The sequence below is a fragment of the Dendrobates tinctorius genome, unplaced genomic scaffold (assembly GCF_039654945.1).
Source record: "Dendrobates tinctorius isolate UK_male_01 unplaced genomic scaffold, ASM3965494v1 ptg000029l, whole genome shotgun sequence".
In the NCBI taxonomy this organism is placed as follows: domain Eukaryota; kingdom Metazoa; phylum Chordata; class Amphibia; order Anura; family Dendrobatidae; genus Dendrobates; species Dendrobates tinctorius.
Window position 1 is genome coordinate 8855921 of NW_027361697.1, and position 27576 is coordinate 8883496.

General features: G+C 50.3%; 2 protein-coding genes across 4 annotated transcripts in view; one reads left to right on the forward strand and one right to left on the reverse strand.

The window, feature by feature from the left end:
* LOC141085794 (uncharacterized) overlaps positions 1–2103 on the reverse strand; it is a 90895-nt gene extending 88792 nt beyond the window's left edge. The window contains exon 1 of the mRNA XM_073571362.1: positions 1979–2103. Coding sequence (XP_073427463.1) covers positions 1979–2009 — 31 coding nt within the window. The 5' untranslated portion in view covers positions 2010–2103. The remainder of the gene's footprint in view (positions 1–1978) is intronic.
* On the forward strand, positions 1516–20378 carry LOC141085793 (uncharacterized). 3 transcript variants are annotated; one of them, XM_073571360.1, is made up of 4 exons: positions 1516–1689; positions 11660–11796; positions 14226–17355; positions 18750–20378. In XM_073571360.1, exons 3-4 carry the CDS (start codon positions 14382–14384, stop codon positions 19493–19495), a joined length of 3720 nt encoding a protein of 1239 aa, XP_073427461.1. In that variant the 5' UTR covers positions 1516–1689; positions 11660–11796; positions 14226–14381; the 3' UTR covers positions 19496–20378. The 3 variants fall into 3 exon arrangements, with proteins under 3 accessions (XP_073427461.1, XP_073427460.1, XP_073427462.1); XM_073571359.1 differs by lacking the exon at positions 1516–1689 and adding an exon at positions 2114–2254; XM_073571361.1 differs by lacking the exon at positions 1516–1689 and adding an exon at positions 2266–2397.
* The last annotated feature ends 7198 nt before the right edge of the window (positions 20379–27576 follow it).

Below are 27576 nucleotides of genomic sequence, written 5' to 3' on the forward strand. Positions count from 1 at the left end.
GAGACAGGTCCGGGTGTCAAACCAGTGTCTGCCTCCTACATGACACTAAGGCTGTGTGCACACGGTGCAGATTCTGCTGCGCTTCCACAGCGGTTTTGGCCCTGCGGAAACGCAGCAGTTCCGCAGACCAAGTACAGTACAATGAAACCCTATGGGCTTTCAAAAACGCTGTGCTGACGGTGCGGTTTTTGCCGCGCAGTTTTGCTGCGGTTTACAAACCGCAGCATGTCAATTGTTTGGGCGGTTTCCGCAGCGGTTTCACACCTTTAACATAGTAGAGGTGTGAAACCGCAGACCAAACCACAGGTCACTTTACCTGCGGTTCCGAGCGGAAAAACCCGCAGGTGAATCTGCAGCGTGTGCACATAGCCTTAGATGAGCCGAGTAGCCTGCTGCCAGCAGAGGCATAGGCTGCGGGGGGGGGGGGGGAGTCTGGCTGCAATGAATAAGGGCTCTGTCTGAAACGTGTTTGCGGTTAGTTACCCTACAGGTATTATGAATTTTTCAATAACCTTCAAGTTTTTATGAATTTTTTCCCTTTGCTGAACTTTTTCTTCCTTTACTCAAAAGCCGTAGTCTCCTCTTGCTCTGGTGACAGCATCTCTGTAATGACCAGCCATATTCTTGCCTCTCCGTTTCAGCAGCTATAACATATTTTTTTACTGATGTGGATGCTTTGTTTTAGGAGGGGCAAATTATATATTTTTAGCACTGTTTTGGGTGACAAATTATATATTTTTGGAAACGTAAGTATAGATAAAAAAAAAAGAAAAAACAATTTTTTGGTTTAGTTTATTTTTTTTTTATATGGTTTACTGTTTAGGCTTCACAACAAATAATTTTGATTGAATTCTCCAGGTTATTCTGGTCGAACAGATACCTAATATGTGTCGGCTTTGCATTTGCTTTATTTTCCATTTACGGTATATGTATGGAAAAAAAACCAAACATTTTCCATTAAGTTTTTGAGATTAGAAATGTGTAATATAATATATATATTTATATATTAATTTGTCCCCCCCAAGAGATAATAAAAGAGCTCGATAAACATCTCTTTCCCCTTTGTTCATTTTTCCCCCTGTAACCTGGGCATCCATAGAAGCCCCAATTACAGGGGTCAAACTCCTAAAAAAAGTCACAGGCTGAGCTGATCCAGGTCTCCTAGGACCCAGCAGCTCTGCTATAGCGGCAGACCCCCAGCGATCATGTGAGTACCGGGTCTTACAGAAGCGCTCACACTGCTGATGCTTCTGTACACAACACAGCGCTCTGCGTAGCCAGCAAAAGAGAAGACAGAAGCGGTAATAAACCTCTCCTGTCTTCTCCCCAGGATCTGGACCATGTCTGACAGCCAGAGACCCATTTTCTCCTGCTAGATTACATAGGCTTCCAAGGGTTAAAAATAACAGCTTTACTTCCTGACCCCTGCACCCACAATCGGCTGCAGCGGTCACATGTGCTACAGTTGTGACGTCGTTGCTGCAACCTGTAAACAATCAGCAGAGCGTTGAAGGACGCACGTGCTCAGAAGAGGCTGAAAACGGATGTGCCACCCACATTCACAACGCAAACGATCCCTTTAGACCTGATGAGGCCGGTGTACTAACACCCAGAATGCACGTCAGAATGAAAGCTTTCCTGCCTGATAGAAAGACACTGATTATACAACCGCTGCCATTAGTTTTCAAAGTAAGTACACCGGCCTCATCAGATCTAAGAGACAGATTAGCGTACAAGGGTTGTAACATGACGGCTGGTGACAGATCCACAGCCCCCGGTGACACCAGAAATCTGGAGGGAAAAAGGCGCAAAAATCAGCGAGTCTAAGTATCAGGTCCCAGGGTCACACGGAAATACCCCGTGTATCCCAGCAGCAGTGACGTAGTCACCCCCTGTATCTGGCCGGCGGCACTGCCGCCCTGTCGTCTCCACAGTCCCGGTCCGGCGACAGGACCGTCTCCCCCGCCCGAGCACTCACCGGCATTCTCTGCTCTCCTCCGAGAACTCATCTTTCCCGCTCTTTAATACAACCAACGGAGTATCCGCTGCAAGACAGTCACTGAAGTGCGGGGAGTGTTCTCTGCGCCTCACTTCCTGGTTAATGTTTCCGAGGGACGGAGATTTGCTCTGCACCGGGAACGAAGCCGCGGTGCACCGGCTGCGGGCACTTCCGGTGTGCTGCAAGTTTCTGTCTGCTAGAAAATATCGAAAGTAAACGAAGATGAGAGAGCGGGGAGGGCGGCACTGACAGCAGGTACGGAGCAACGTGCGCAGCGCCGGGGCATGACACGGCCGTGTGCACCACCGCCATCACTACAGGCTGTGCAGTGCTCCGGGCGAGTCCTGCTGGGGGCTCTCTGCTGGACGAACAGTCAGATTATCATTTCACTCTTCATAGTAAGAAGCAAAACCTGTGCCAGCATAGAGGGGCACTGACCTGCCATACTGTGAGGGGCACTGACCTGCCATACCGGGGGGGGCACTGACCTGCCATACTGTGAGGGGCACTGACCTGCCATACTGTGAGGGGCACTGACCTGCCCTACTGTGAGGGGCACTGACCTGCCATACTGTGAGGGGCACTGACCTGCCATACTGTGAGGGGCACTGACCTGCCATACTGTGAGGGGCACTGACCTGCCCTACTGTGAGGGGCACTGACCTGCCATACTGTGAGGGGCACTGACCTGCCCTACTGTGAGGGGCACTGACCTGCCATACTGTGAGGGGCACTGACCTGCCATACTGTGAGGGGCACTGACCTGCCATACTGTGAGGGGCACTGACCTGCCCTACTGTGAGGGGCACTGACCTGCCATACCGGGGGGGGGGCACTGACCTGCCATACCGAGGGGGGCACTGACCTGCCCTACTGTGAGGGGCACTGACCTGCCATACCGAGGGGGGCACTGACCTGCCCTACTGTGAGGGGCACTGACCTGCCATACTGTGAGGGGCACTGACCTGCCATACTGTGAGGGGCACTGACCTGCCATACTGTGAGGGGCACTGACCTGCCATACTGTGAGGGGCACTGACCTGCCATACTGTGAGGGGCACTGACCTGCCATACCGGGGGGGGGGGGCACTGACCTGCCATACCGAGGGGGGCACTGACCTGCCCTACTGTGAGGGGCACTGACCTGCCATACCGAGGGGGGCACTGACCTGCCCTACTGTGAGGGGCACTGACCTGCCATACTGTGAGGGGCACTGACCTGCCCTACTGTGAGGGGCACTGACCTGCCCTACTGTGAGGGGCACTGACCTGCCATACTGTGAGGGGCACTGACCTGCCATACCGGGGGGGGGGGCACTGACCTGCCATACCGAGGGGGGCACTGACCTGCCCTACTGTGAGGGGCACTGACCTGCCATACCGAGGCGGGCACTGACCTGCCCTACTGTGAGGGGCACTGACCTGCCATACCGAGGGGGGCACTGACCTGCCCTACTGTGAGGGGCACTGACCTGCCATACCGGGGGGGGGCACTGACCTGCCATACCGAGGCGGGCACTGACCTGCCCTACTGTGAGGGGCACTGACCTGCCATACCGAGGGGGGCACTGACCTGCCCTACTGTGAGGGGCACTGACCTGCCATACCGAGGGGGGCACTGACCTGCCCTACTGTGAAGGGCACTGACCTGCCATACCGGGGGGGGGCACTGACCTGCCATACTGTGAGGGGCACTGACCTGCCATACTGTGAGGGGCACTGACCTGCCATACCAGGGGGGGGCACTGACCTGCCATACCGAGGCGGGCACTGACCTGCCCTACTGTGAGGGGCACTGACCTGCCATACCGAGGGGGGCACTGACCTGCCCTACTGTGAGGGGCACTGACCTGCCATACCGGGGGGGGGGCACTGACCTGCCATACCGGGGGGGGGGCTCTGACCTGCCATACCGGGGGGGGGCACTGACCTGCCATACCGGGGGGGGGCACTGACCTGCCATACCGGGGGGGGGCACTGACCTGCCATACCGGGGGGGGGCACTGACCTGCCATACCGGGGGGGGCACTGACCTGCCATACCGAGGCGGGCACTGACCTGCCCTACTGTGAGGGGCACTGACCTGCCATACCGAGGGGGGCACTGACCTGCCCTACTGTGAGGGGCACTGACCCGCCCTACTGTGAGGGGCACTGACCCGCCATACCGGGGGGGGGCACTGACCCGCCATACTGTGAGGGGCACTGACCTGCCATACCGGGGGGGGGCACTGACCTGCCCTACTGTGAGGGGCACTGACCTGCCATACCGGGGGGGGGCACTGACCTGCCCTACTGTGAGGGGCACTGACCTGCCATACCGGGGGGGGGCACTGACCTGCCATACTGTGAGGGGCACTGACCTGCCATACCGGGGGGGGGCACTGACCTGCCATACTGTGAGGGGCACTGACCTGCCATACCGAGGGGGGCACTGACCTGCCCTACTGTGAGGGGCACTGACCTGCCATACCGAGGGGGGCACTGACCTGCCCTACTGTGAGGGGCACTGACCTGCCATACCGAGGGGGGCACTGACCTGCCCTACTGTGAGGGGCACTGACCCGCCATACCGGGGGGGGGCACTGACCTGCCATACTGTGAGGGGCACTGACCTGCCATACCGGGGGGGGGCACTGACCTGCCCTACTGTGAGGGGCACTGACCTGCCATACTGTGAGGGGCACTGACCTGCCATACCGAGGGGGGCACTGACCTGCCCTACTGTGAGGGGCACTGACCTGCCATACCGGGGGGGGGCACTGACCTGCCATACTGTGAGGGGCACTGACCTGCCATACCGGGGGGGGGCACTGACCTGCCATACTGTGAGGGGCACTGACCTGCCATACCGGGGGGGGGCACTGACCTGCCATACCGGGGGGGGGGGCACTGACCTGCCATACCGGGGGGGGGCACTGACCTGCCATACTGTGAGGGGCACTGACCTGCCATACTGTGAGGGGCACTGACCTGCCATACCGGGGGGGGGCACTGACCTGCCATACCGAGGGGGGCACTGACCTGCCATACCGGGGGGGGGGCACTGACCTGCCATACCGGGGGGGGGCACTGACCTGCCATACCGAGGGGGGCGCTGACCTGCCATACCGGGGGGGGGGCACTGACCTGCCATACTGTGAGGGGCACTGACCTGCCATACCGAGGGGGGCGCTGACCTGCCATACCGGGGGGGGCACTGACCTGCCATGCTGTGGGGGGCACTGACCTGCCATACTGTGAGGGGCACTGACCTGCCATACCGAGGGGGGCACTGACCTGCCCTACTGTGAGGGGCACTGACCTGCCATACCGGGGGGGGCACTGACCTGCCATACCGAGGGGGGAACTGACCTGCCATACCGGGGGGGCACTGACCTGCCATACCGGGGGGGGGGGGCGCTGACCTGCCATACCGAGGGGGGAACTGACCTGCCATACCGAGGGGGGCGCTGACCTGCCATACCGAGGGGGGCGCTGACCTGCCATACCGAGGGGGGCGCTGACCTGCCATACCGAGGGGGGCGCTGACCTGCCATACCGAGGGGGGCGCTGACCTGCCATACCGAGGGGGGCACTGACCTGCCATACTGTGAGGGGCACTGAACTGCCATACCGAGGGGGGCACTGACCTGCCATACTGTGGGGGGCACTGACCTGCCATACTGTGAGGGGCACTGACCTGCCATACTGTGAGGGGGGCACTGACCTGCCCTACTGTGAGGGGCACTGACCTGCCATACCGAGGGGGGAACTGACCTGCCATACCGGGGGGGGGCACTGACCTGCCATACCGGGGGGGGCACTGACCTGCCCTACTGTGAGGGGCACTGACCTGCCCTACTGAGGGGGGCACTGACCTGCCATACTGAGGGGGGCACTGACCTGCCATACCGAGGGGGGCACTGACCTGCCATACCGAGGGGGGCACTGACCTGCCCTACTGTGAGGGGCACTGACCTGCCATACCGGGGGGGGCACTGACCTGCCATACCGAGGGGGGAACTGACCTGCCATACCGGGGGGGCACTGACCTGCCATACCGGGGGGGGGGGCGCTGACCTGCCATACCGAGGGGGGAACTGACCTGCCATACCGAGGGGGGCGCTTACCTGCCATACCGAGGGGGGCGCTGACCTGCCATACCGAGGGGGGCGCTGACCTGCCATACCGAGGGGGGCGCTGACCTGCCATACCGAGGGGGGCGCTGACCTGCCATACCGAGGGGGGCACTGACCTGCCATACTGTGAGGGGCACTGAACTGCCATACCGAGGGGGGCACTGACCTGCCATACTGTGGGGGGCACTGACCTGCCATACTGTGAGGGGCACTGACCTGCCATACTGTGAGGGGGGCACTGACCTGCCCTACTGTGAGGGGCACTGACCTGCCATACCGAGGGGGGAACTGACCTGCCATACCGGGGGGGGGCACTGACCTGCCATACCGGGGGGGGCACTGACCTGCCCTACTGTGAGGGGCACTGACCTGCCCTACTGAGGGGGGCACTGACCTGCCATACCGCGGGGGGGGCACTGACCTGCCATACCGCGGGGGGGGGGGGGGGGGCACTGACCTGCCATACCGCGGGGGGGGGGGGGGGGGGGCACTGACCTGCCATACCGCGGGGGGGGGCACTGACCTGCCATACCGCGAGGGGGGCACTGACCTGCCATACCGGGGGGGGGGCACTGACCTGCCATACTGGGGGGGGGGCACTGACCTGCCATACTGAGGGGGGCACTGACCTGCCATACTGAGGGGGACCTGCCATACTGAGGCACCACAGATTACGTGGTGATCAGGTCCATCAAGTGAGCCCATTTTATTAATGCGTCTTGTACATAATGCCTGGCCGACGGTGTCACTCGCTCCATCAGGTGTAAGAGACCGTGACCCTGTGCCCGGCAGGGGGTGTGTGACCCGTTGCCAGTAGGGTGTGTGTGTCACTCACGTCACGGGGTGGGGGGTCGCTCACATGACCCTGTGCTGGTGAGGTGTCTGTCACTCGCGTGACCCTGTGCTGGTGGGGTGTCGCTCGCATAACCCTGTGCCGGTGGGGTGTTTGTCACTCGCGTGGCTCGGGCCCAGCGGGGTGTCTTTCACTTCACATTAATGTCAGTAATTGGGTTGACATTTTATGGAGTAAATCTAATTTTTGTGGATCAAATGTCAGGACTCGCCTTTCAAAGGAGGTGCGCCTGTGATATGTACCACCCATTGTATTGGGCAGCGCTCACATCTGTGCCGCTACTCCATGATTTGTACCATGCATGCTGTACTATTTTGTCAGGTATATGATGGGCACCAAGACTGGCACCTAATGGGCCACATTATAAGTGAGATCCATTTGGCACCGGTGTCCATCATGTGACTTATCCGTCCCTGGCATGAATTATTCTGCCCCTGATACAGAATGACTGCTCAGAATGCTGATGTGCTGCCACCTTTTATTTAAGAGGTGTCCCTAGAATTTGATATTGATGGCCCATGTCAATATCAGTAGAGTTGAACTAATAAACTCACAAGATCCAATCCAGCGGCCAGGTAAATATTCTGTGGCTACTGCGCAGGAGCCGTGAGAACCATTTTCTACTCGCTGGCATCCCTGGTTCATCTTTTTTTTTTATTTTTTTTTAACCTTCTTTGCTGCTGTATCACTGCTGCAGCGTGACACACAAGACCTAATGCCAGGACGGCTTATTAAAAGAGCAGCTGCACACGCCGGCATTAAGAAGAATGAGCGCAGGGATCCAAGGGAAGAGCTATTTAATTCCCCATTTCCATACAGTACATTAAAAAAATCAGTGCAGAATACTGATCTCGCAATGGACTTTAAAATCTGCAGAATGTTCCTCATTTGCGTGGTTTCTGCACAGAAAAGCCACATATTTCTCCACTGAATTAAAATAGATCCGTTGGCTGAAATCCAAGTATCGGCCTCAAATTTCAGCTTCAGATTCTTTTGAAAAATACACGTCTGATGGCAGCTTCTAAAAGTGTGAGCTTGGCCCTTGGTGTGCTTTTATGGAGCCTGAGCTGCACCAGCATAGTAATGGGCATGAGATATCGTTGATTAACCACATCCTCCATATCTCTGCTCCATTTACACATGGGCAGATGAGATCACAGAAGATCTTCTATGTATATACAGTGGGGCAAAAAAGTGTTTAGTCAGTCAGCAATAGTGCAAGTTCCACCACTTAAAAAGATGAGAGGCGTCTGTAATTTACATCATAGGTAGACCTCAACTATGGGAGACAAACTGAGAAAAAAAAATCCAGAAAATCACATTATCTGTTTTTTTTTTCATTTTATTTGCATATTATGGTGGAAAATAAGTATTTGGTCAGAAACAAAATTTCATCTCAATACTTTGTGATATATCCTTTGTTGGCAATGACAGAGGTCAAACGTTTTCTGTAAGGCTAAGTGCACACGTAACGGAACTCTTGCGGAAATTACCGCGAGAGTTCCGGAATTCCAGTCCGCGGGAAAATCGCATTTTAAATTCCCGCGATTTTCCCGCGGAAAAACTAGCATTTTGCAAGCGTAATTAGCTTGCAGAATGCTAGCGTTTTCCAAGCGATCTGGAGCATCGCTTGGAGAACTGATTGACAGGTTGGTCACACTCGTCAAACACAGTGTTTGACAGTGTGACCAACTTTTTACTACTGAGGCCGCCTATGCGGCATCAGTAGTAAAAGATAGAATGTAAAAAAAAAAAAAAAATGGTGTTATTCTTACCCTCCGACGTCCCGCGCATCCGTTCCCAGTAATCCTTTGCGAAAATGCCCGCGATGACCGCGAGACTTCGCGATCCCGCGAGAACGGACATCGCGAGCATTTTCGCAAAGGACTACTGGGAACGGATGCGTGGAGAGAAGCGGGAAGACTGCGCGGGACGCCGGAGGGTGAGAATAACAATATTTTTTATTTTTAAATTCTTTTTTTTACAGGAATATGGTACCCAAAGCCCGGAGGACAGTCTCCTCTCCTCCGGACCATGGGTACCATCCGCAAATGTTCTGCTTACTTTCCGCATGGTGTGCACAGCCACATGCGGAAAATAAGCGGAACAATGCATTCCTATGGGTGCGGGATCGCCGCGATTCCGCAAATTAATGAGCATGCTGCGGTTTTTACCGCGAAGCGATTCCGCCGCGGTAAAAACCGCAGCATTAGCACAGCATTGCGGAATCCCATAGGAATGCATGGGATGCTTATTTTTCGCGTTTTCGCGGCAAAATCGCGCGGTTAAAACCGCCGCGGAAACGCGAAAAAAACGCTACGTGTGAACTCAGCCTAAGTCTTCACAAGGTTGCCACACACTGTTGTTGGTATGTTGGCCCATTCCTCCATGCAGATCTCCTCTAGAGCAGTGATGTTTTTGGCTTTTCGCTTGGCAACACGGACTTTCAACTCCCTCCAAAGGTTTTCTATAGGGTTGAGATCTGGAGACTGGCTAGGCCACTCCTTCGTTGCCCTGGCAGTGTGCTTTGGATCATTGTCATGTTGAAAGACCCAGCCACGTTTCATATTCAATGCCCTTGCTGATGGGAGGAGGTTTGCACTCAAAATCTCATGATACATGGCCCCATTTATTCTTTCATGTACCCGGATCAGTCGTCCTGGCCCCTTTGCAGAGAAACAGCCCCAAAGCATGATGTTTCCACCACCATGCTTTACAGTAGGTATGGTGTTTGATGGATGCAACTCAGTATTCTTTTTCCTCCAAACACGACAAGTTGTGTTTCTACCAAACAGTTCCAGTTTGGTTTCATCAGACCATAGGACATTCTCCCAAAACTCCTCTGGATCATCCAAATGCTCTCTAGCAAACTTCAGACGGGCCCGGACATGTACAGGCTTAAGCAGTGGGACACGTCTGGCACTGCAGGATCTGAGTCCATGGTGGCGTAGTGTGTTACTTATGGTAGGCCTTGTTACATTGGTCCCAGCTCTCTGCAGTTCATTCACTAGGTCCCCCCGCGTGGTTCTGGGATTTTTGCTCACCGTTCTTGTGATCATTCTGACCCCACGGGGTGGGATTTTGCGTGGAGCACCAGATCGAGGGAGATTATCAGTGGTCTTGTATGTCTTCCATTTTCTAATTATTGCTCCCACAGTTGATTTCTTCACTCCAAGCTGGTTGGCTATTGCAGATTCAGTCTTCCCAGCCTGGTGCAGGGCTACAATTTTGTTTCTGGTGTCCTTTGACAGCTCTTTGGTCTTCACCATAGTGGAGTTTGGAGTCAGACTGTTTGAGTGTGTGCACAGGTGTCTTTTTATACTGATAACAAGTTTAAACAGGTGCCATTACTACAGGTAATGAGTGGAGGAAAGAGGAGACTCTTAAAGAAGAAGTTACAGGTCTGTGAGAGCCAGAAATCTTGATTGCTTGTTTCTGACCAAATACTTATTTTCCACCATAATATGCAAATAAAATGAAAAAAAAACAGACAATGTGATTTTCTGGATTTTTTTTCTCAGTTTGTCTCCCATAGTTGAGGTCTACCTATGATGTAAATTACAGACGCCTCTCATCTTTTTAAGTGGTGGAACTTGCACTATTGCTGACTGACTAAATACTTTTTTGCCCCACTGTACATGGTATACATGTCTGTTCATGCAATAGCGTCTCGTTCCTCCTCAACGGGACGTGTGGACAGGGCTTGGCTTCCTAAGATAACCCACTGCCGATCATAAACTGCACAGACTTTATGCCACCTCTTATGTCAGTAAAATCTATGCTGGATTATTAAAGTCGTGTTCACACCCATATCCATAGCTCACGGCTCAGACGTACGCCTTGAGAGTCTATGTGTTTGTTTATACCTTTATTTTTATTATTTTGTAATTGACTGCATTTTCCAATATAAGGATCGTGATACCGTGCAGTATATGGTTTGTGGAACAAATGAGTTATAGTCAATAATTCGAGGCGTTCCATCAAACATACAGAAATCCTAAATGTTGTGGTGCCACAGTTAATTACGGACATATCACTGGGTTTAGTACAATTCAACATAGTCCGAACAAAGAAAAATGTACACAAAATAAGGAAAAACAATATAATTTTTATTGAGTAGAAAAAAATCACACACGAAAAACATTTAAAAAACAGACAAGGCTTAAAAAGTGCGAAACCACAAAAAGGCACCACTACCCACAATAGGACAATAAGGAGGTTGCACATAATAAATACATCCAGTGGTGGCTTTCTAACACTAATACCAGAGACACCATGTACTCATGGAGTGTCCTCTCAGAAAGTGCATATACAATCTATAGACCAAATAAATAAGTGCAAAAATACATTACCTCCTATGGTGCCAGCCCCAACGCACGTTTCGGCATCCGCCTTCCTCTGGGGGAGGCATCACACCAACAAGAGCAGGGTTTTATAATCCACAGAGACCAAGTATATGGTTTGTGCATTTTGTTTGATGCTGTTTTTATTGGATATCATTGCAGCTTTTTTCTCCTAGTCTCAGCCTGTTTGCTTTGTCAGCTGCTATCAGTGTTACCAGCCATATAATCTATTGCTGGTCTCCCATCCCACCCTTCCCCCTTTTTTACCTCCACACGTTAGATTGAAGGTCAGACTGCACCTTTCTGCTTTTCTTATTCTTTCATTACTTTCATTTCTGTTTCAGAAGCTGCAGAGACGAAAGAATCTTGTACAACAAGTCTGCATAATTCCACCTTGTATTCACGGCACAGACGATTGCTTGACTGCAACGCGATGGTGTGATGTGTGTGTCTGCTCCGAGGGGGACTCCTGGTATATAAGGTTAGGAATCAATCTCTAATATCACTATTATATCATTTTTTTGTGTTCCCCATGACAACTACGCCTGGTACTGCAGTGATATCAGCAGAGGGGTGTATGTATAGCATGCATTGCCCTGGAAGACCAAGCACAGCTCTGCAGGGGAAATGAATGGCCAGTATCAAGTCCTTCTAGCAATCTTGGCTGTCATAACTTGTGGCAATCGCAACTTTATAAGATCTAAGTGTTGTCATGATGAGACAGCTTCTTATTAGACTACAAAGGAAAAATAGGAATACTTTCTCGTTCTAACCTCAGTACATTGTATCTATATGTGTAAATAATCCTCCCTCTAGACCAGAGGTCAGCAACGAGCGATGTCCGACTGTTGTAAAACAACAGCTCTCAGCATGATCCTGGTAGTGTCAGCTTGTCAGGGCATGGCCAGCAGTTCTAGGTTGATGGCCAGGAGGTGTAGTCTGACGGACAGGAGGTGTAGGCTCGCGACAGGGCTCGGCCAGCAGTCGGAGGCTCGTCACGAGGCTCACGGCTGTTGGGTGCTGCAGGTGTCTGTTCCCCGTTCCAGTCCTAAAAGAATTCACATAGTCTATATTCACATGGCGCAGTCAAAACGTGGTTTACAGATACCATGAAGTTGAGGCAGATTGTCATGGGTTTGCCACAATGTTGCCACTTATTGTCAACTTTTGCCACAGTTTTGCGGTAATAAGCTGTGATTTGACCGCACCCAAGAATAAGCAAGAAAAAACTTTCGGTATAAATTTATAGATGTGAAGAGTAAGGTCACAGAACTTGTTTTCTGTTTGAAGACATACAGACAACGCAACAATTCATTTTCTTTTGCAAAAAATGTACTTTTCGATAGTTTATTAAACATGACTTCATCCCTGTTGCACCAATATTTGATGCTCAGTATCACACACAGCCGTGATCCATTAAGCCTGGTGTTTTGCATTCAGGCGCCTATCAAAGAATTTGCTGAATGTTTCAGCTGCCATTAACCTAAGTAAAAAATGTCCTCCAGTCATGTACAGACATGCATCTCTGCCGTAATTTCCCGCACTCTTGTAGTGTACGTTCTGATGAATGTATCAGCCACGCTCCCTCCCGCTGTGCTTTGGCCACTTTTTAAAAATATGGTGGAGCTGGTGTAAAAACGTCAACAATGAATCATCGTAGAAGTGTTTGGTCGATTTATTTATGTGTTTTAGAAACTTTTTTAACTCGTATGATGAGCGTGCGTCTCTAATGACAGTGGTCTGGTTTAACAGACAGCAATATTTGTATGCAGATGGTACAAAGTAAGCCCACCTACGGATAGGGACAAGTGGGACAAAGTACCCAAAGAAGAACCCAATTTCCAAAAGTTCCAGTTTGTTTAAATTTCCATTGGCAAAAAGTCTTATTCCAGAGAAATTCACTTTTTCTTTAATATGTAAATGAGCTGTTAAGACCTACAGGCCGGACACAGGTCTCCGTGAGAATCTGCCTCCAGAGTTTATTTTACATGAAAGGAGGCATTACCAGTGTAATGACTGACAGTCTGCACGCTTGATCTACACGTCTTACACAGATAACGTCCTCTTTTCATGTAAAATAATCCCTGGAGGCAGATTCTCAGGGAGATCTATGTCCAGCCCATAGATCTTAACAGCTCATTTCCATATTAAGAAAAATGTGGCTTTCACTGGAAAAAGACATGAAATCGCAGATATCAAGGTATCGTCTTATTCAGCTTCCTATGTTCTACATCCCCATATAGACTGCTTAGGAGAGTTCATCCTACTGACAGATTCCCTTTAAAGGGTTGCTCCCATCTTTTTTAGATGTAGGAGTGAACAGCTCCTCAGCCTTTTGATTTCTTGGGCTTGAGGGGGGGAGGCAAATGCTCCTTATTGACAGTTCGGTCCAGCATCAGGATGTCATACGCTCTTGATGCTGCTATGTAAGCAGCTTTGCAGCAGTGGGACTGACACAAGCCAAAATCAGTGCCATCCCGGCCAGCCCCCAGTCCCAGTGCAGTACTTACAAGTCCATCACCAAAAGAGCTTGTAAGCACTCAGCACATTTGGTCATCCTTTAGACAGCAAAAGTGGCCCTTTGCAAGTAGCAATAAAAAGTAACATTTTATAGCAATCTGTAATAGCAACTAAACTGTTGCTCCTCAACTCTTCTTTGTGGGGGGGGGGGGGGTCTTCATGTGATTCATCATGGGAAGAGGCTGTATCTTGGGAACAGAGAGACGCAGTAAAAAAAAAAACACCAATTCGGGAGAGCAAGTGGCTATATATATATAATTATATTTTCCTCTAACAAGTAATGATGGTTATGGCGCATAAGGGATCAAAGTTTTCAGTATTAATGAAAATTAAGATTTGTTAACACTGAATATTTATTACCTTTTTCTTCTTCTTGTTCCCCTTGCATAGACTCCATTGCATGAGCGACTATAATGAAATAAAGAACCAGATTGGAAGTTTATCCCCATAAACAAAGCTCCTTTTATTTTCTGGATACACGTCACAATAACTGCAGTGTCACCTGTGGATGCTTAGGACAAACGTTCTGGTAAGCCAGAGTCATCGATGAGCGGGAAAGACATGTCTTCTGGTGCGGAAAAGTCACTGGTGGGCAGCACAGAACAGTTTTCTGGAGAGCCAGAGACACGTGCAAAGACTACAGAGACGTCTTCTGATAGAGAAGAATCATCAGTGGACATCATGGATAAGTCTTTTGGAGATGGAAAGCCACGCGTAAATGCCACAGATAAATCTTCTGTTGAGCTAGAATCCCAGACGGGCAATTCAGGGGAGCTACAGTCACAGGCGAGCACAATGGACGTGTCTCCTGGCAAGGAAAAACCACATGCAAGCAGCGCAGATGAGTCTTCTAGTGTGGAAAAGCCATCGGTGAATACCATGAACAATTCTTTGGTTGAGGCAGAGTCACAGGTGGGAGCAACAGACCAATCTGGTCGTCTAGAATCACAGATTGGCACCACACCCTATTCTTCTGGTGAACCACAGTTACAATTGGGAGCCACAAATAAGAGTTTAGATGATAAGTCAGAATTGAATGATACATGGAAGTATTCAGATCAGGCACAATCACCAGCGAGCTCCCAAGATAAGTCATTGGGTGAGGAAAATTCAGATGCAATTATCATAGTCAAGTCCTCAGGCATTGAAAAGTCACAGATGAGTACCACAGACAAGTGTCTTAGAGAGAAGTCGCAGGATAACACCCCAGGCAGAGGGTTGGATGAAGCGCATTCCCGGACAAGCAACACAGACAACTCTCCTGGAGCAGAAGTGTCACAAGAGAGCACCCCAGAAAAGCCTCCTGAGGATGAAGTGTCACAGGCGAGCCCCGCAGACACAATTTCTGAAGCTGGAGTGTTGAAGATGAGTCCCCAAGAGAAGACTTTTAATGCTGAGTTGTTGCAGCAGAGCCCCCTAAACAAGTCTTCTGAGGCAGAAGAGTCACAGGTCAGCCCTCCAGAAAAGCCTTGTGAGGCTGAAGTCTCAAAGAACACCCCCTTAGACAGGTGTTCTGTAGGTGAATTGTCGCAGAAGAGCCCCCTAGAAAAGACTTCTGAGGCTGATATGTTGCAGGAGAGCCCCCCAGCAGTGATTTCTGAGGCTGACGTGTCACAGGTGAGCCCCCCAGCAGTGTCTTCTGAGGCTGACTTGTCACAGACAAGCCCCCCAGCGAAACCTTCTGAGGCTGAAGTATTGCAGGAGAGCCACCCAGCGAAGTTTTCTGAGGCTAAAATGCTGCAGGGAAGCCTCCCAGTGAAGCCCGATGAGCCTGAAGTGTTACAGGCGAGCCCCCCAGCAAAGTCTTCTGAGGCTTCAGTGTCGCAGGTGAACCCCCCAGCGAAGCCTTGTGAGGCTGAAGTATTGCAGGAGAGCCACCCAGCAATGTTTTCTGGGACTAAAATGCTGCAGGGAAGCCTCCCAGTGAAGCCCGATGAGCCTGAAGTGTTACAGGCGAGCCCCCCAGCAAAGTCTTCTGAGGCTGACGTGTCGCAGGCGAACCCCCCAGCGAAGCCTTCTGAGGCTGACGTGTCGCAGGCGAGCCCCCCAGCGAAGCCTTCTGAGGCTGACGTGTCGCAGGCGAGCCCCCCAGCGAAGCCTTCTGAGGCTGACGTGTCGCAGGCGAGCCCCCCAGCGAAGCCTTCTGAGGCTGACGTGTCGCAGGCGAGCCCCCCAGCGAAGCCTTCTGAGGCTGACGTGTCGCAGGCGAGCCCCCCAGCGAAGCCTTCTGAGGCTGACGTGTCGCAGGCGAGCCCCCCAGCGAAGCCTTCTGAGGCTGACGTGTCGCAGGCGAGCCCCCCAGCGAAGCCTTCTGAGGCTGACGTGTCGCAGGCGAGCCCCCCAGCGAAGCCTTCTGAGGCTGACGTGTCGCAGGCGAGCCCCCCAGCGAAGCCTTCTGAGGCTGACGTGTCGCAGGCGAGCCCCCCAGCGAAGCCTTCTGAGGCTGACGTGTCGCAGGCGAGCCCCCCAGCGAAGCCTTCTGAGGCTGACGTGTCGCAGGCGAGCCCCCCAGCGAAGCCTTCTGAGGCTGACGTGTCGCAGGCGAGCCCCCCAGCGAAGCCTTCTGAGGCTGACGTGCCGCAAGCGAGCCCCCCATCAGTGACCTCTGAGGCTGACGTGTCGCAGGAGAGCCACTCAGCGAAGCCTTCTGAGGCTGAAGTGTCACAGGCGAGCCTTCCAGTGAAGCCCGATGAGGCTGAAGTGTCACAGGCGAGCCCCCCAGCGAAGCCTTCTGAGGCTGACGTGTCGCAGGCGAGCCCCCCAGCGAAGCCTTCTGAGGCTGACGTGTCGCAGGCGAGCCCCCCAGCGAAGCCTTCTGAGGCTGACGTGTCGCAGGCGAGCCCCCCAGCGAAGCCTTCTGAGGCTGACGTGTCGCAGGCGAGCCCCCCAGCGAAGCCTTCTGAGGCTGACGTGTCGCAGGCGAGCCCCCCAGCGAAGCCTTCTGAGGCTGACGTGTCGCAGGCGAGCCCCCCAGCGAAGCCTTCTGAGGCTGACGTGTCGCAGGCGAGCCCCCCAGCGAAGCCTTCTGAGGCTGACGTGTCGCAGGCGAGCCCCCCAGCGAAGCCTTCTGAGGCTGACGTGTCGCAGGCGAGCCCCCCAGCGAAGCCTTCTGAGGCTGACGTGTCGCAGGCGAGCCCCCCAGCGAAGCCTTCTGAGGCTGACGTGCCGCAAGCGAGCCCCCCATCAGTGACCTCTGAGGCTGACGTGTCGCAGGAGAGCCACTCAGCGAAGCCTTCTGAGGCTGAAGTGTCACAGGCGAGCCTTCCAGTGAAGCCCGATGAGGCTGAAGTGTCACAGGCGAGCCCCCCAGCGAAGCCTTCTGAGGTTGAAGTGTCGCCGGCAAGCCCCAATGTTCCGCAGCTAAAGCGAAGACTCCTGACCTATTCTGGTGCAGGATCTAAATCGCCATCGAGCTCTGGTCAGCAGGAGTCACAGGACATTACCACGGTCGAGTCTGGTGATCTAGAGCCACCGTCAGACAATGAAAAGACACCTGCTTCAAATTATCTTTGGTTGATCGGTAAGAAATGACCCCTAATGTTATTACACTCTGATGAGTGACGAGATGACAATGAACAGATGAATGTAAAAATTAATATTCTCATGTCCCAGAAGTGAGTCCTGATTGTTTCTTCCTAGGTGTTATGTCCATGTACTGACTCTACAACCTATAGTTCTACTAGGACCCATGGGTGTCATCTAGATGGGTCTCCGCTATGGGCAGTATTATATGCTTGACAGTAGTCTGTAGATGGCCATTTAGATGAATGTCAGGCTATGTGCACACATTGAGTATATGCAGCAGATTTTTTTGCAGCAAAAATCCAGCATTGGCAGAAAAAACGCTGTGTGAAATATGCGTGTTTTTGCTTGCTATTATTTTTCCATTCATTTGAATGGAAGGTAAACGCTGCAAAAACGCTGAAAGAATTTGACTCCCTGCATATTTTAGAAAACACTTTGGTTCAAATTTGTAAGAAAAATTAAGAAATATCATTCACTTTGCTAGTACTGTAAAACTGCAAAAATGCAGCGTGTGATAAAGTCCTAACACTAATTTTTCCCTGAAATGTCAGGATGACCATGCTTTACCCTGACTAAATTAGCTATTTGTCAGAGTTGGTAAGCGGCACCACAGTGATCAATTGATCGCTGCAGCTGCTCTCATATTCAAGGGTTATGACTGGGGTAAAGCACCACTTTTAATAGTGAGGATGTCTGGGTTCAAAAAAGATTTTTTGGGCGCCACTCACTTTCACAGCTGGACGTGAGCAACGCCAATGTCTTAGCGTCATTGAATTCCTGTAGAAGACAATGGTGCTCTCCTACCAACGCCACCATCATCGTTGCCACTCACTTCCAGATGTGAAGTTGAGCTAAATCAGAGAACCCCTTGTAAAAAGGTTGTCCACTATTTTTTCATTCATGACCTATCCGTAGGATAGATCATCAATGTCTGATTGTCCTGGGGTCCGACACCCCCGCCGGTCAGCTATTGGTGGCGGCTGTTGTTCGGAAGAGCTCACTTGCGGAGCTGGCCGTCTTCTCATAGTGACCGAGGCTGGTTGCTGCACATCCGCCTCCTATTCAAATCAGTAGGAGGCAGGGATGTAGTACTCCGTGGCGGCCACTATTAAAATCGGAACAGATCCGCAAGTGAATACTTGCGGCCACCAATATCGGCTAATCGGCGTGGGCGTTAGACCCCTTCCGATCAGACATTGGTGACCTATCCTAAGGATAAAGTCATCAATGGAAAAAGTAGCGGAAAACCTCTTTTAAATTACTTTGGAAACCTTCCTTTAATTACTCCTAACATGGATAAAAGTCCACCTTCTTCTTGTGATAGGCGACATTCGTATCGTTCTTCTGGTCATACTAACATGTACCTTCTTCTCTCTCCTCTCCATTTAGGTGGTTGTGTAGTTTTTGCATTAGGTTTGGCTTTGGTACGTTCTCTCCAGACACGACAGCCGGTCCCCCGTGACAACGTACTTGATATTTTTTTTAAAGAATTTACAAGACTCCAGAAAGATTTCCCCGGACAGTATGAAGGTTTGTGGTTTAGAAGTCAAAAACTACTACAGAAACACCTAAACACGTCTGACCCCAGCACCCCTTCTATACTGATCCTTACCGCCGCCCGGGATGGTGAAAAGACCTTACTTTGTGCGAGCCAACGTCTGGCCAAGTCCTATGCCGATTCCCGGAGCGCCAAATGGATATTGATATATGGACCGGATGAGTTGAATTCTGACAGCGCCACCAGCAAAATGAAGATGGATGATAAACTGAGCGTAGGATTCCAGTCCGACAGTCGGGCAGCCGTATTGTACCGCTTAGAAACATTACCGTCCGGATCCTTGCTCATCCTCTATAAATACTGTGATCACGAAAATGCTGCCTTCAAAAACGTGGCCTTGGTGCTCACCGTACTCCTGGAGGAGCAGTCGCTGCAGATCGACCTTTCGTTCTCGGAGGTAGAAGAGAAGGTGAAGGATTTTATTTGGGAACGGTTCGCCAGCTCGGAAGTCAGCGCGCACAACGAAATGGATGTGGACAAGCTGAGCGGGGTGTGGAGCCGCATCTCTCACGTCGTTCTTCCCGTACTCCCCGTGGAATCCATTGAGAATGGTGTCTGTCCTGAGATTGAAGACTAAAACGTTACTCTCTTTTTAACTTTTGATGGCCTTACATTTGCTGTCGCCAAACGTGCCTTTCATATATCTGAAAAATGCCATCCTGGTTTGCAAAAATGGAGAATACAAAGTAACGGAAATTTTCTCGAGGGCTGTAAGGTGGTTTCACAGGCTGATCTGTCTCTTTTAGTAAAATACATGTATCCTCCGTGAAATGATGATTTTGGAGCTTTTTTTAAATGTTTGCATTTTACCATTCCTCTCTCATTCCTCCTGTAGCTTTATTAATAAATAACTAGGTGTTACTATTTTCCTCTTGGCGTCTTCCAACACACTATGCATGGACAGCAGAAATGGTAACACACCAGTTTATTTATTTTCAAGAGGAGTAACAGAGGAGCGGCACAATGCAACATCCTGGGAAAAGATGCTCCAAAGTTGATTTTATCATTAGAACTGGGAGACATTCTTTAATTATCAATCTATAGGAATTATGAACATTCAGTTTTATATGATCAGTGATCCTTTACTGTTATGATGATTTTATAATAAGAATTCTGATCTCCTGGAAAACCACTTTGAAAAATTAAAGTATTGGGGGCGACTATGGGACTTTTATCTAAATCGGAGATCTGCTGTAATCAGTGGCTGATTTTGTAGGATGCTGTGTATAGTATAAGTGGGGTCCTTTTATAATGTACAGCTTATTACAGTTCGCTGCTCTCCTGGGGACCTGCTCATACACAGTGGCTATGAATAGGGGGGTCCACATGTCCCCCTATCGCATTTACAAAACTGCTTTAAATGCACTTTTAGATATGTAAAAAATCCTAAAAAACTGAAATGTTTTAATTTTGTTTTGTAAATTGATATAATTTTAAAGTAAATATGAATTTTAATTGTGTCCATTTCCATGAATGTGTCTGTGATCGCCCTATGATTGTAGCTCAGCATGTTGGCTAAGTTCAGTAATGCGGGGCCACTGCCGCTTTTTGTCGTCTGCTTGTATGGTCATTATTAAGACCCCTATACACATTAGACCAAGGTCAGCCGAACCTGCTAATAGTGTGTATGGGGGCCCCCGACCGGTGAGGTCAGAGGAGATATGAATGCACCATGTGCCGCTGCCAGTGGAGTGAGACAGCATCTCTCTCGGCTTTGTATGGAGGAGTTCGGAGAAATAGTTGCCAGCCCAACCATCGCTTGGTAAATTAAAGGAGGTATTACCAGTGTGAGACATGTAATGATTGACAGTGCTCTCCTGACCTACATGTCTCACACAGGTAGCGCAATCCTTGACGGCAGATTCTCACTGAGATCTATGTCCAGCCCATAGATCTTAACAGCTCATTTACATATTAAGAAAAATGTGGCATTTTCTAGAATAAGGTATCGAGTTATTCAGCTTCCTACAGCCTACATGTCCATATAGAAGGCTGAGGAGGGTTCATCCTACTGACAGATTTCCTTTAACAACTTTGAATTATCCTGATTCTCTTGTTGCTAAAAAGTCACACACAAAAAAAAATTGAAGACAAAAATAGAGCATTTTTTATTTTATTCATGAACCTTGGGTACAATTTTGATGTTTTCGGCATTAAAAATAAAACACCAGCACGTACCACGAAAAAACGAGAGTGACCACAAATGATGAATCAGACTCATAGACTTAAATGCTTGAGCTGAGACTCAGATAAAAAAACAGGAATTTTTTTTTTTGGGGGGGGACTACTTGGTCAGCATGGAAACAATAGAAGAATATTGAGTAACAGATTAAGGTACTAAAGACATGTACAATTTGTATTAGGGTATTATTAGTATAAAAAGACAATGGAATTAAATGATGAGATACAAAGACAAACACGTGACGGGGTCATACAGGGTAAGTAGAAGAGTAATAAGACATCACCTGTATGCTTAAGAAATAAAGCAAAGAGAATACAATGCTATTAAGAGGTGCACCCTGGTGAGACCTGTCCCAATACATGAAGGTACATGACAGTCAGTAATTGCAGTGAGGTAATATGTAAAGGAAAGGGGCAAAGCTTACCAGAGAAGTCAGCATGGACTTGTGACCTGCCCCATAGATTGTAATATGAATACGTGATCCTTGAAAAACACGTATAGGAGACATGAGAAAAACAGACGTCTGAATGAGCCTAACCTCTGAAATTGGACATATTAATAATAATCATCTTTATTTTTATAGCGCTAACATATTCCGCAGCGTTTTACAGTTTGCACACATTATCATCACTATCCCCGATGGGGCTCACAATCTAAATTCCCTATCAGTATGTCTTTGGAATGTGGGAGGAAACCGGAGAACCCGGAGGAAACCCATGCAAACACGGGGAGAACATACATACTCCTTGCAGATGTTGTTCTTGGTGGGATTTGAACCCAGGACCCCAGTACTGCAATGCTGCAGTGCTAACCACTGATCCACCTTACAGTGCTAACCACTGAGCCACCATGCTGACATGTTGGGTTATTACCAGTCTCATGTTATTGTTTCCCGACATGAGCGGAGTCGTATGATAAGATGCTACAAAAGTATGACGCAGCTTGTATGTTTGGACTTTTATCAGATTTCACCGGTGTGATCCTCTGTTATAATGGACCATGCGGGGGAACATCACAGCAACCTACTACCATCATATGTGCTGTTCGATGCTGATAACGTTCCACAGTCTGACCACTCTGGTAAATGCTAAACTTTGGGTTATTTTGGACAGTATATTGTAATTTGTAAGAGTTTGTGTTCTTGTAGCTCCTTGTAGATGATAATGGAGATGCAGGTTAAATACCAAATGAATACAGTTGTGCTCAAAAGTTTACACACCCTGGCAGAATTTTTGCTTTCTAGGCCTTTTTTCAGAGAATATGAATGATAACACCAAAACTCTTTCTCCACTCATGGTTAGTGATTGAGTGAAGCCAGTTATTGTCATAGTAACATAGTTAGCAAGGCCGAAAGGAGACATTTGTCCATCCAGTTCAGCCTATATTCCGTCAGAAGAAATCCTCAGGTCTACGTCCTTCTAAAGAACCTAATAACTGTAAGATACAATATTGTTATGCCCCAGGAAGACATCCAGGCCTCTCTTGACCCCCAGCAGAATTTTTGCTTTCTTAGCCTTTTTTCAGAGAATATGAATAACACCAAAAAATTTTTCACTACTCATGGTTAGTGCTTAGGTGAAGCTATTTATTGTCAGACTACTGTGTTTTCTCTTTTTAAAACATAATAACAACCCAAAAGATCCAAATGACCCTGATCAAAAGTTCACATACCCTGGTGATTTTGGCCTGATGACATGAACAGAAGTTGACACAAATGGATTTGAATGGCTACTAAAGGTAACCTCCTCACCTGTACCCTGTTTGCTTGTACTAAGTGTGTGTGCATAAATGCTGAGTGAGTTTCTGGGATCCAGACAGACTCTTGCATCTTTCATCCAGCCACTGACATTTCTGGATAGTGAGTCATGGGGAAAGCAAAAGAATTGTCAATGGATCTACGGGAAAAGGTAGTTGAACTGTATAAAACAGGAAAGGGATACAAAAAGATTTCCAAGGAATTGATAAAGGCAGGCAGCAGCGTTCAAACTGTGATTAACAAATGGAAAATCAGGGGCTTAACAAATGGAAAACCAGGGGCTATGTAAAAACAAAACCACAGTCAGGCAGACCATCAAAAATTTCCACAACTGCCAGGAAAAATGTTCGGGATGCAAAGAAAACCCACAAATAACATCAGCTGAAAAATTGGACTCTCTGAAAACTAGCAGTGTGGCTGTTTCAAGATGCACAATAAGGAGTAAGGAGGCACTTGAAGAAAAATGCACAAATTCCACAAAGTATCTCACCTACGTTACGCAAAACAGCACAAAGACAAGCCTCTAAACTTCTGGAACAAGATAATTTGGAGTGAAATTGCACTTTTTGGCCACAACTATAAATGTTACATTTGGAGAGAGCTCAACAAGGCCTATGATGAAAGGAACACCATTCCTACTGTAAAGGATGGAGGTGGATCGCTGATGTTTTGGGGATGTGTGTGTTACAAAGGCACAGAAAACTTAGTCAAAGTTGAAGGAAAGATGAATGCAGGACGTTGTCAGCAAATATTGGAGGCAAATTTGCAATCAGCCCGGAAGCTGTGCATGGGACGCACTTGGACATTCCAACATGACAACGATCCAAAACACAAGACCAAGTCAACCTGTCATTGGCTACAGCAGAACAAAGTGAAGGTTCTGGAGCGGCCATCTCAGTCTCCTGACCTCAATATCATTAAGCCACTCTGGGGAGATCTCAAGCGCGCAGTTCATGCTAAATAGACCAGGAATTTACAGGAACTGGAGGATTTTTGCCAAGAAGAGTGGGCAGCTTTACCATCTGAGAAAATAAGGAACCTCATCCACAATTACCACAAAAGACTTCAAGCTGTTATTGATGTTAGAGGGGGCAATACACGGTATTAAGAAATGGGATATGTGAACTTTTGATCAGGGTCATTTGGATGTTTTGTGTTGTCATCATGATTTAAAAAGAGAAAACAGTAATATGACAATAAATAGCTTCACCTAAGCACTAACCATGAGTAGTGAAAAAATTTTTGGTGTTATTCATATTCTCTGAAAAAAGGCTAAGAAAGCAAAAATTCTGCTGGGGTATGCAAACTTTTGAGCACAACTGTATGTGCGCCTAGTATTCAACCCAAAGCCCTGGTGCTCTAAGCAGTAACATGAAGGTATTTAAACTACTGCTCAACAAAATGTGGGCAAAAAAACATTAACGCGTTTATCGTTTAAAGAGGAACAAAATAAGTTTTTCCTCTATATCCCCAAAAAACTACACAGACAAAAAGCAGAAATACTTACAAATACCTGATCACAATACTATTTCACTGCAAAAAGGGTTACCAAAGTGAGCAAAATCCACTCTCAAACTGAAATTTAATAAGATGTGTTTTACAAGTGCTCGGGAAATTAATACAGCACAGCCTTGCATGGTGTACTCAGGATTTCTCCTTCGTCTCATTGTGGGACACAGAGACTGTGGGTGTGTGCTTCTGCCGTCTGGAGGCCGACACTAAGTGTACAAAAAAAGAGTTAGCTCCTCCTCCGCCGCATACACCCTCGCCCCTAGGCCGGGCGTAACTCAGTTTTTGCTTAGTGTCTGATGGAGGCACACGCAGTCTGGTGCTCCAGACTAGATTTTTTTTTTTTTTTTTTCTTTTCCCTTTTTTTCTATGAAGATAAGACAGGGGCGACGGATCCTATAGAGAGGATCCGATCTCCCCAAATCATCAACGGGCGACCACGTGTGAGTAACCCTCCACGTGTCCTCTCCCGCACCGAGGGACACATCTGGGACTTTTTGCCAGACAACTATTTTTTTTTTTTTAAAAGAGGGGCAACGCGTCCTGATAAGAGGATTCGGTTTCCCCATAACTTCATCAGGCGAGCACGTGTGAGCAGAACCAGGGGTCAGCCTCCACGTTGTTCCTCTCCTACAACAACAATGTATGGAGGCCCCTTCCACCCCTTGGTAGTGAGTCCAGGGGCTGAATTGGAGGCGCAGGTGAGCCGATCTAGTTTGTGGACGTGGCGAGTACAGGGGGAAGAAGCCGGTACCAGAAGTCCCCCCCCCCCCCCCCCTGCCGGGGATGGAGCCCACGGCGGATGGCCCTGCTCACCTTTAATATTTGGGGGATCCGCTCCTGGAGCGCACCGCAAGTTTGCCCCGGTGTGTAACGGTAGCCAGAGTGGCGTTGCAACCGGACGCCGCACACCGCGTGTACCGGAGTGCGGCCGGAAGCCCGCCGGCGGCCGCGGCCCCGCTGCAGGAGGAGGTCCGTGACTATCGCGCGAGGTCGCGCGCCGACTTCCGGTGGTAGCCGGAAGTCCCGCCCACTGACGTCGGGGAGACGCGCTGTATAGGAGCAGGAGGCCTGGGGGTCAAGGGGTGGAAAACGGCGGGCGCACAGGTCCCGGAGAGGAGACTTCCGCCCTACCACCTCGCGTCCACGCATCCGGAGCTTCCCGGGGTACTTCAAACAAGGAGTGGGACCCTGCCGGTGGGTGAGTGTAACTCCGTTTGGAGAACCGCACTGGTTGTCAGGGAAGGGGTTACCCTCCTCCTCCTTCTACCCTGCCTTCAGCCTGTGCAAGTATGTCTGCCAAAGGGAAAGCTCACTCTTTCCTTTACGCGGTTTGCGTGTCCTGTGGGGTCAGGCTGCCAAAGGCACAGGCGGGTAAATATTGTGAAGCCTGCGAGTCGGAGCGCGCCCAGGAGCCCCCCACTGTTTCTGAACCCAGGGGTCAGGACCCCCCGGAATGGGCGGTGTCCTTATCGCATTCTATGCTGTCCCTCACAAGGGCAATTGAATCCCTTCAGGGCCCGGGCAGGAACAAGGATGGTGGTCTGCCAGCGGAAGAGAGCTCGTCCTCGTCTCAGGACCCTCCAACCATTAGAGGTCGCTCCAGTACCAGGCAAGCTCATATCAAAAGGGCTCGTTCCCCGTCGGCCGGGCCCTCCGGGGCTTCGGCGGCGGGTATTAGGGCATCCCGTTCCCCGTCGCTGAGCTCAGGGAGCGATCAGGATGAAGGAGAGGAGGAGGAGGCCTGGAATCTAGAAAGCCTGGGGTTCCAGGACTCGGTGGACAGTCTCATTGAGGCAGTCAACCAGACATTAGAGATCGAGGACGAGGTGCCCACAGCCTCAGGTCACAAGGTCTCTTTCAAGAAATCCAGGCGACCACATAGAAGGTTTGCCACGCATCCGGAGTTTGAGGAGCTAGTCCAGAAACATAGAGAACACCCGGATAAGCGTTTTGCAATGCAAAAAGCGCTGCAAGCAAAGTATCCGTTTCCTCCTGAGCTCCATAAGGGTTGGGTAGAGTCGCCAGTAGTGGACCCACCGGTATCACGTTTAGCATCAAGATCGCTATTGTCGATACCCAGTGTTTCTTCTATAAAGGACCCAACTGATCGCCTCATGGACGGGCTTGCCCGCTCGGTATATGAGGCAGCAGGGTCGGCTCTGGCCCCCTCCTTTGCGGCAACTTGGGTGGCTAAAGCCATGGTTTCGTGGGGGGACGCTCTGTATAAGGCCCTCCAAGACAGGGATCTGCCCGCGGAGGTCTTGGAGGTGGCAAATCAGATATCAGGAGCGAGTGATTATCTTGTCAGCGCTTCACTGGACGCGGCCGAGTGTTCGGCTGTTGCGGCAGCGAATGCGATCGCCATTAGGCGTGCATTATGGCTGAGGCTGTGGAAAGCGGATTCTATCTCTAAAAAATCCTTAACCTCATTGCCTTTTCAGGGCAATCGGCTGTTCGGTGAGAAGCTGGACAAGCTTATCTCAGAAGCCACAGGGGGGAAAAGTAGTTTCCTCCCGCAGCAGAGAAGTTGCCCGGCATTCAGGCAAACGCAGAGGCGTTTTCGACCCTTTCGTAGCCCCTGGGGGGGGACTTCGGCCAGGGCATACTCCTCCGCAAACGATGGCCAGAGTAGGGAAAAGCAAGCCTCTTACAGGGCCAATCCGCTGGGTAGAGGCCGAGGCCGTTTGCCCAGAGCGAGGGGGGCCAGGTCCCAAAAACCTCCAGCTAAATGACTGGAGGCGCTCCGTACCTACGGACGACAGAGTGGGCGGACGCCTACTAGGGTTCAGCCACGTTTGGGTCGCAGTGACACGCGACACTTGGGTGGCAGAACTAATATCGTCCGGGTACAAGATAGAGTTTGTCGGACGGCCACCACAGCGATTCTTCCGTTCCCGACTTTCCAAGACAGATTCGCAGGCGGAGAGTTTGTTACAGGCTATAATGACGCTACAGCGCAAAGGGGTCATCGCCCCAGTGCCGCAGGGCGAAGAGTCGCAGGGGTTTTACTCCAATCTGTTTTCGGTCCCCAAAAAAGACGGGACTGTGAGGCCAGTACTGGATCTAAAGATCCTGAACAGATTCATCAGGGTCAGGCGATTCCGGATGGAGTCCCTCCGCTCGATCATTGCAGCCATGGATCCAGGGGAATTCCTGGCCTCGATCGATGTGCAGGATGCATATCTGCATATTCCGATATTTCCCCCAC

Coding starts and splice junctions, on each gene's coding strand:
- LOC141085793 (XM_073571360.1), top strand. CDS start 14,382: ATGAGCGGGAAAGACATGTCTTCTGGTGCGGAAAAGTCACTGGTGGGC. Junction 17,356..18,749: donor AAATTATCTTTGGTTGATCG/GTAAGAAATGAC, acceptor CTCTCCATTTAG/GTGGTTGTGTAGTTTTTGCA.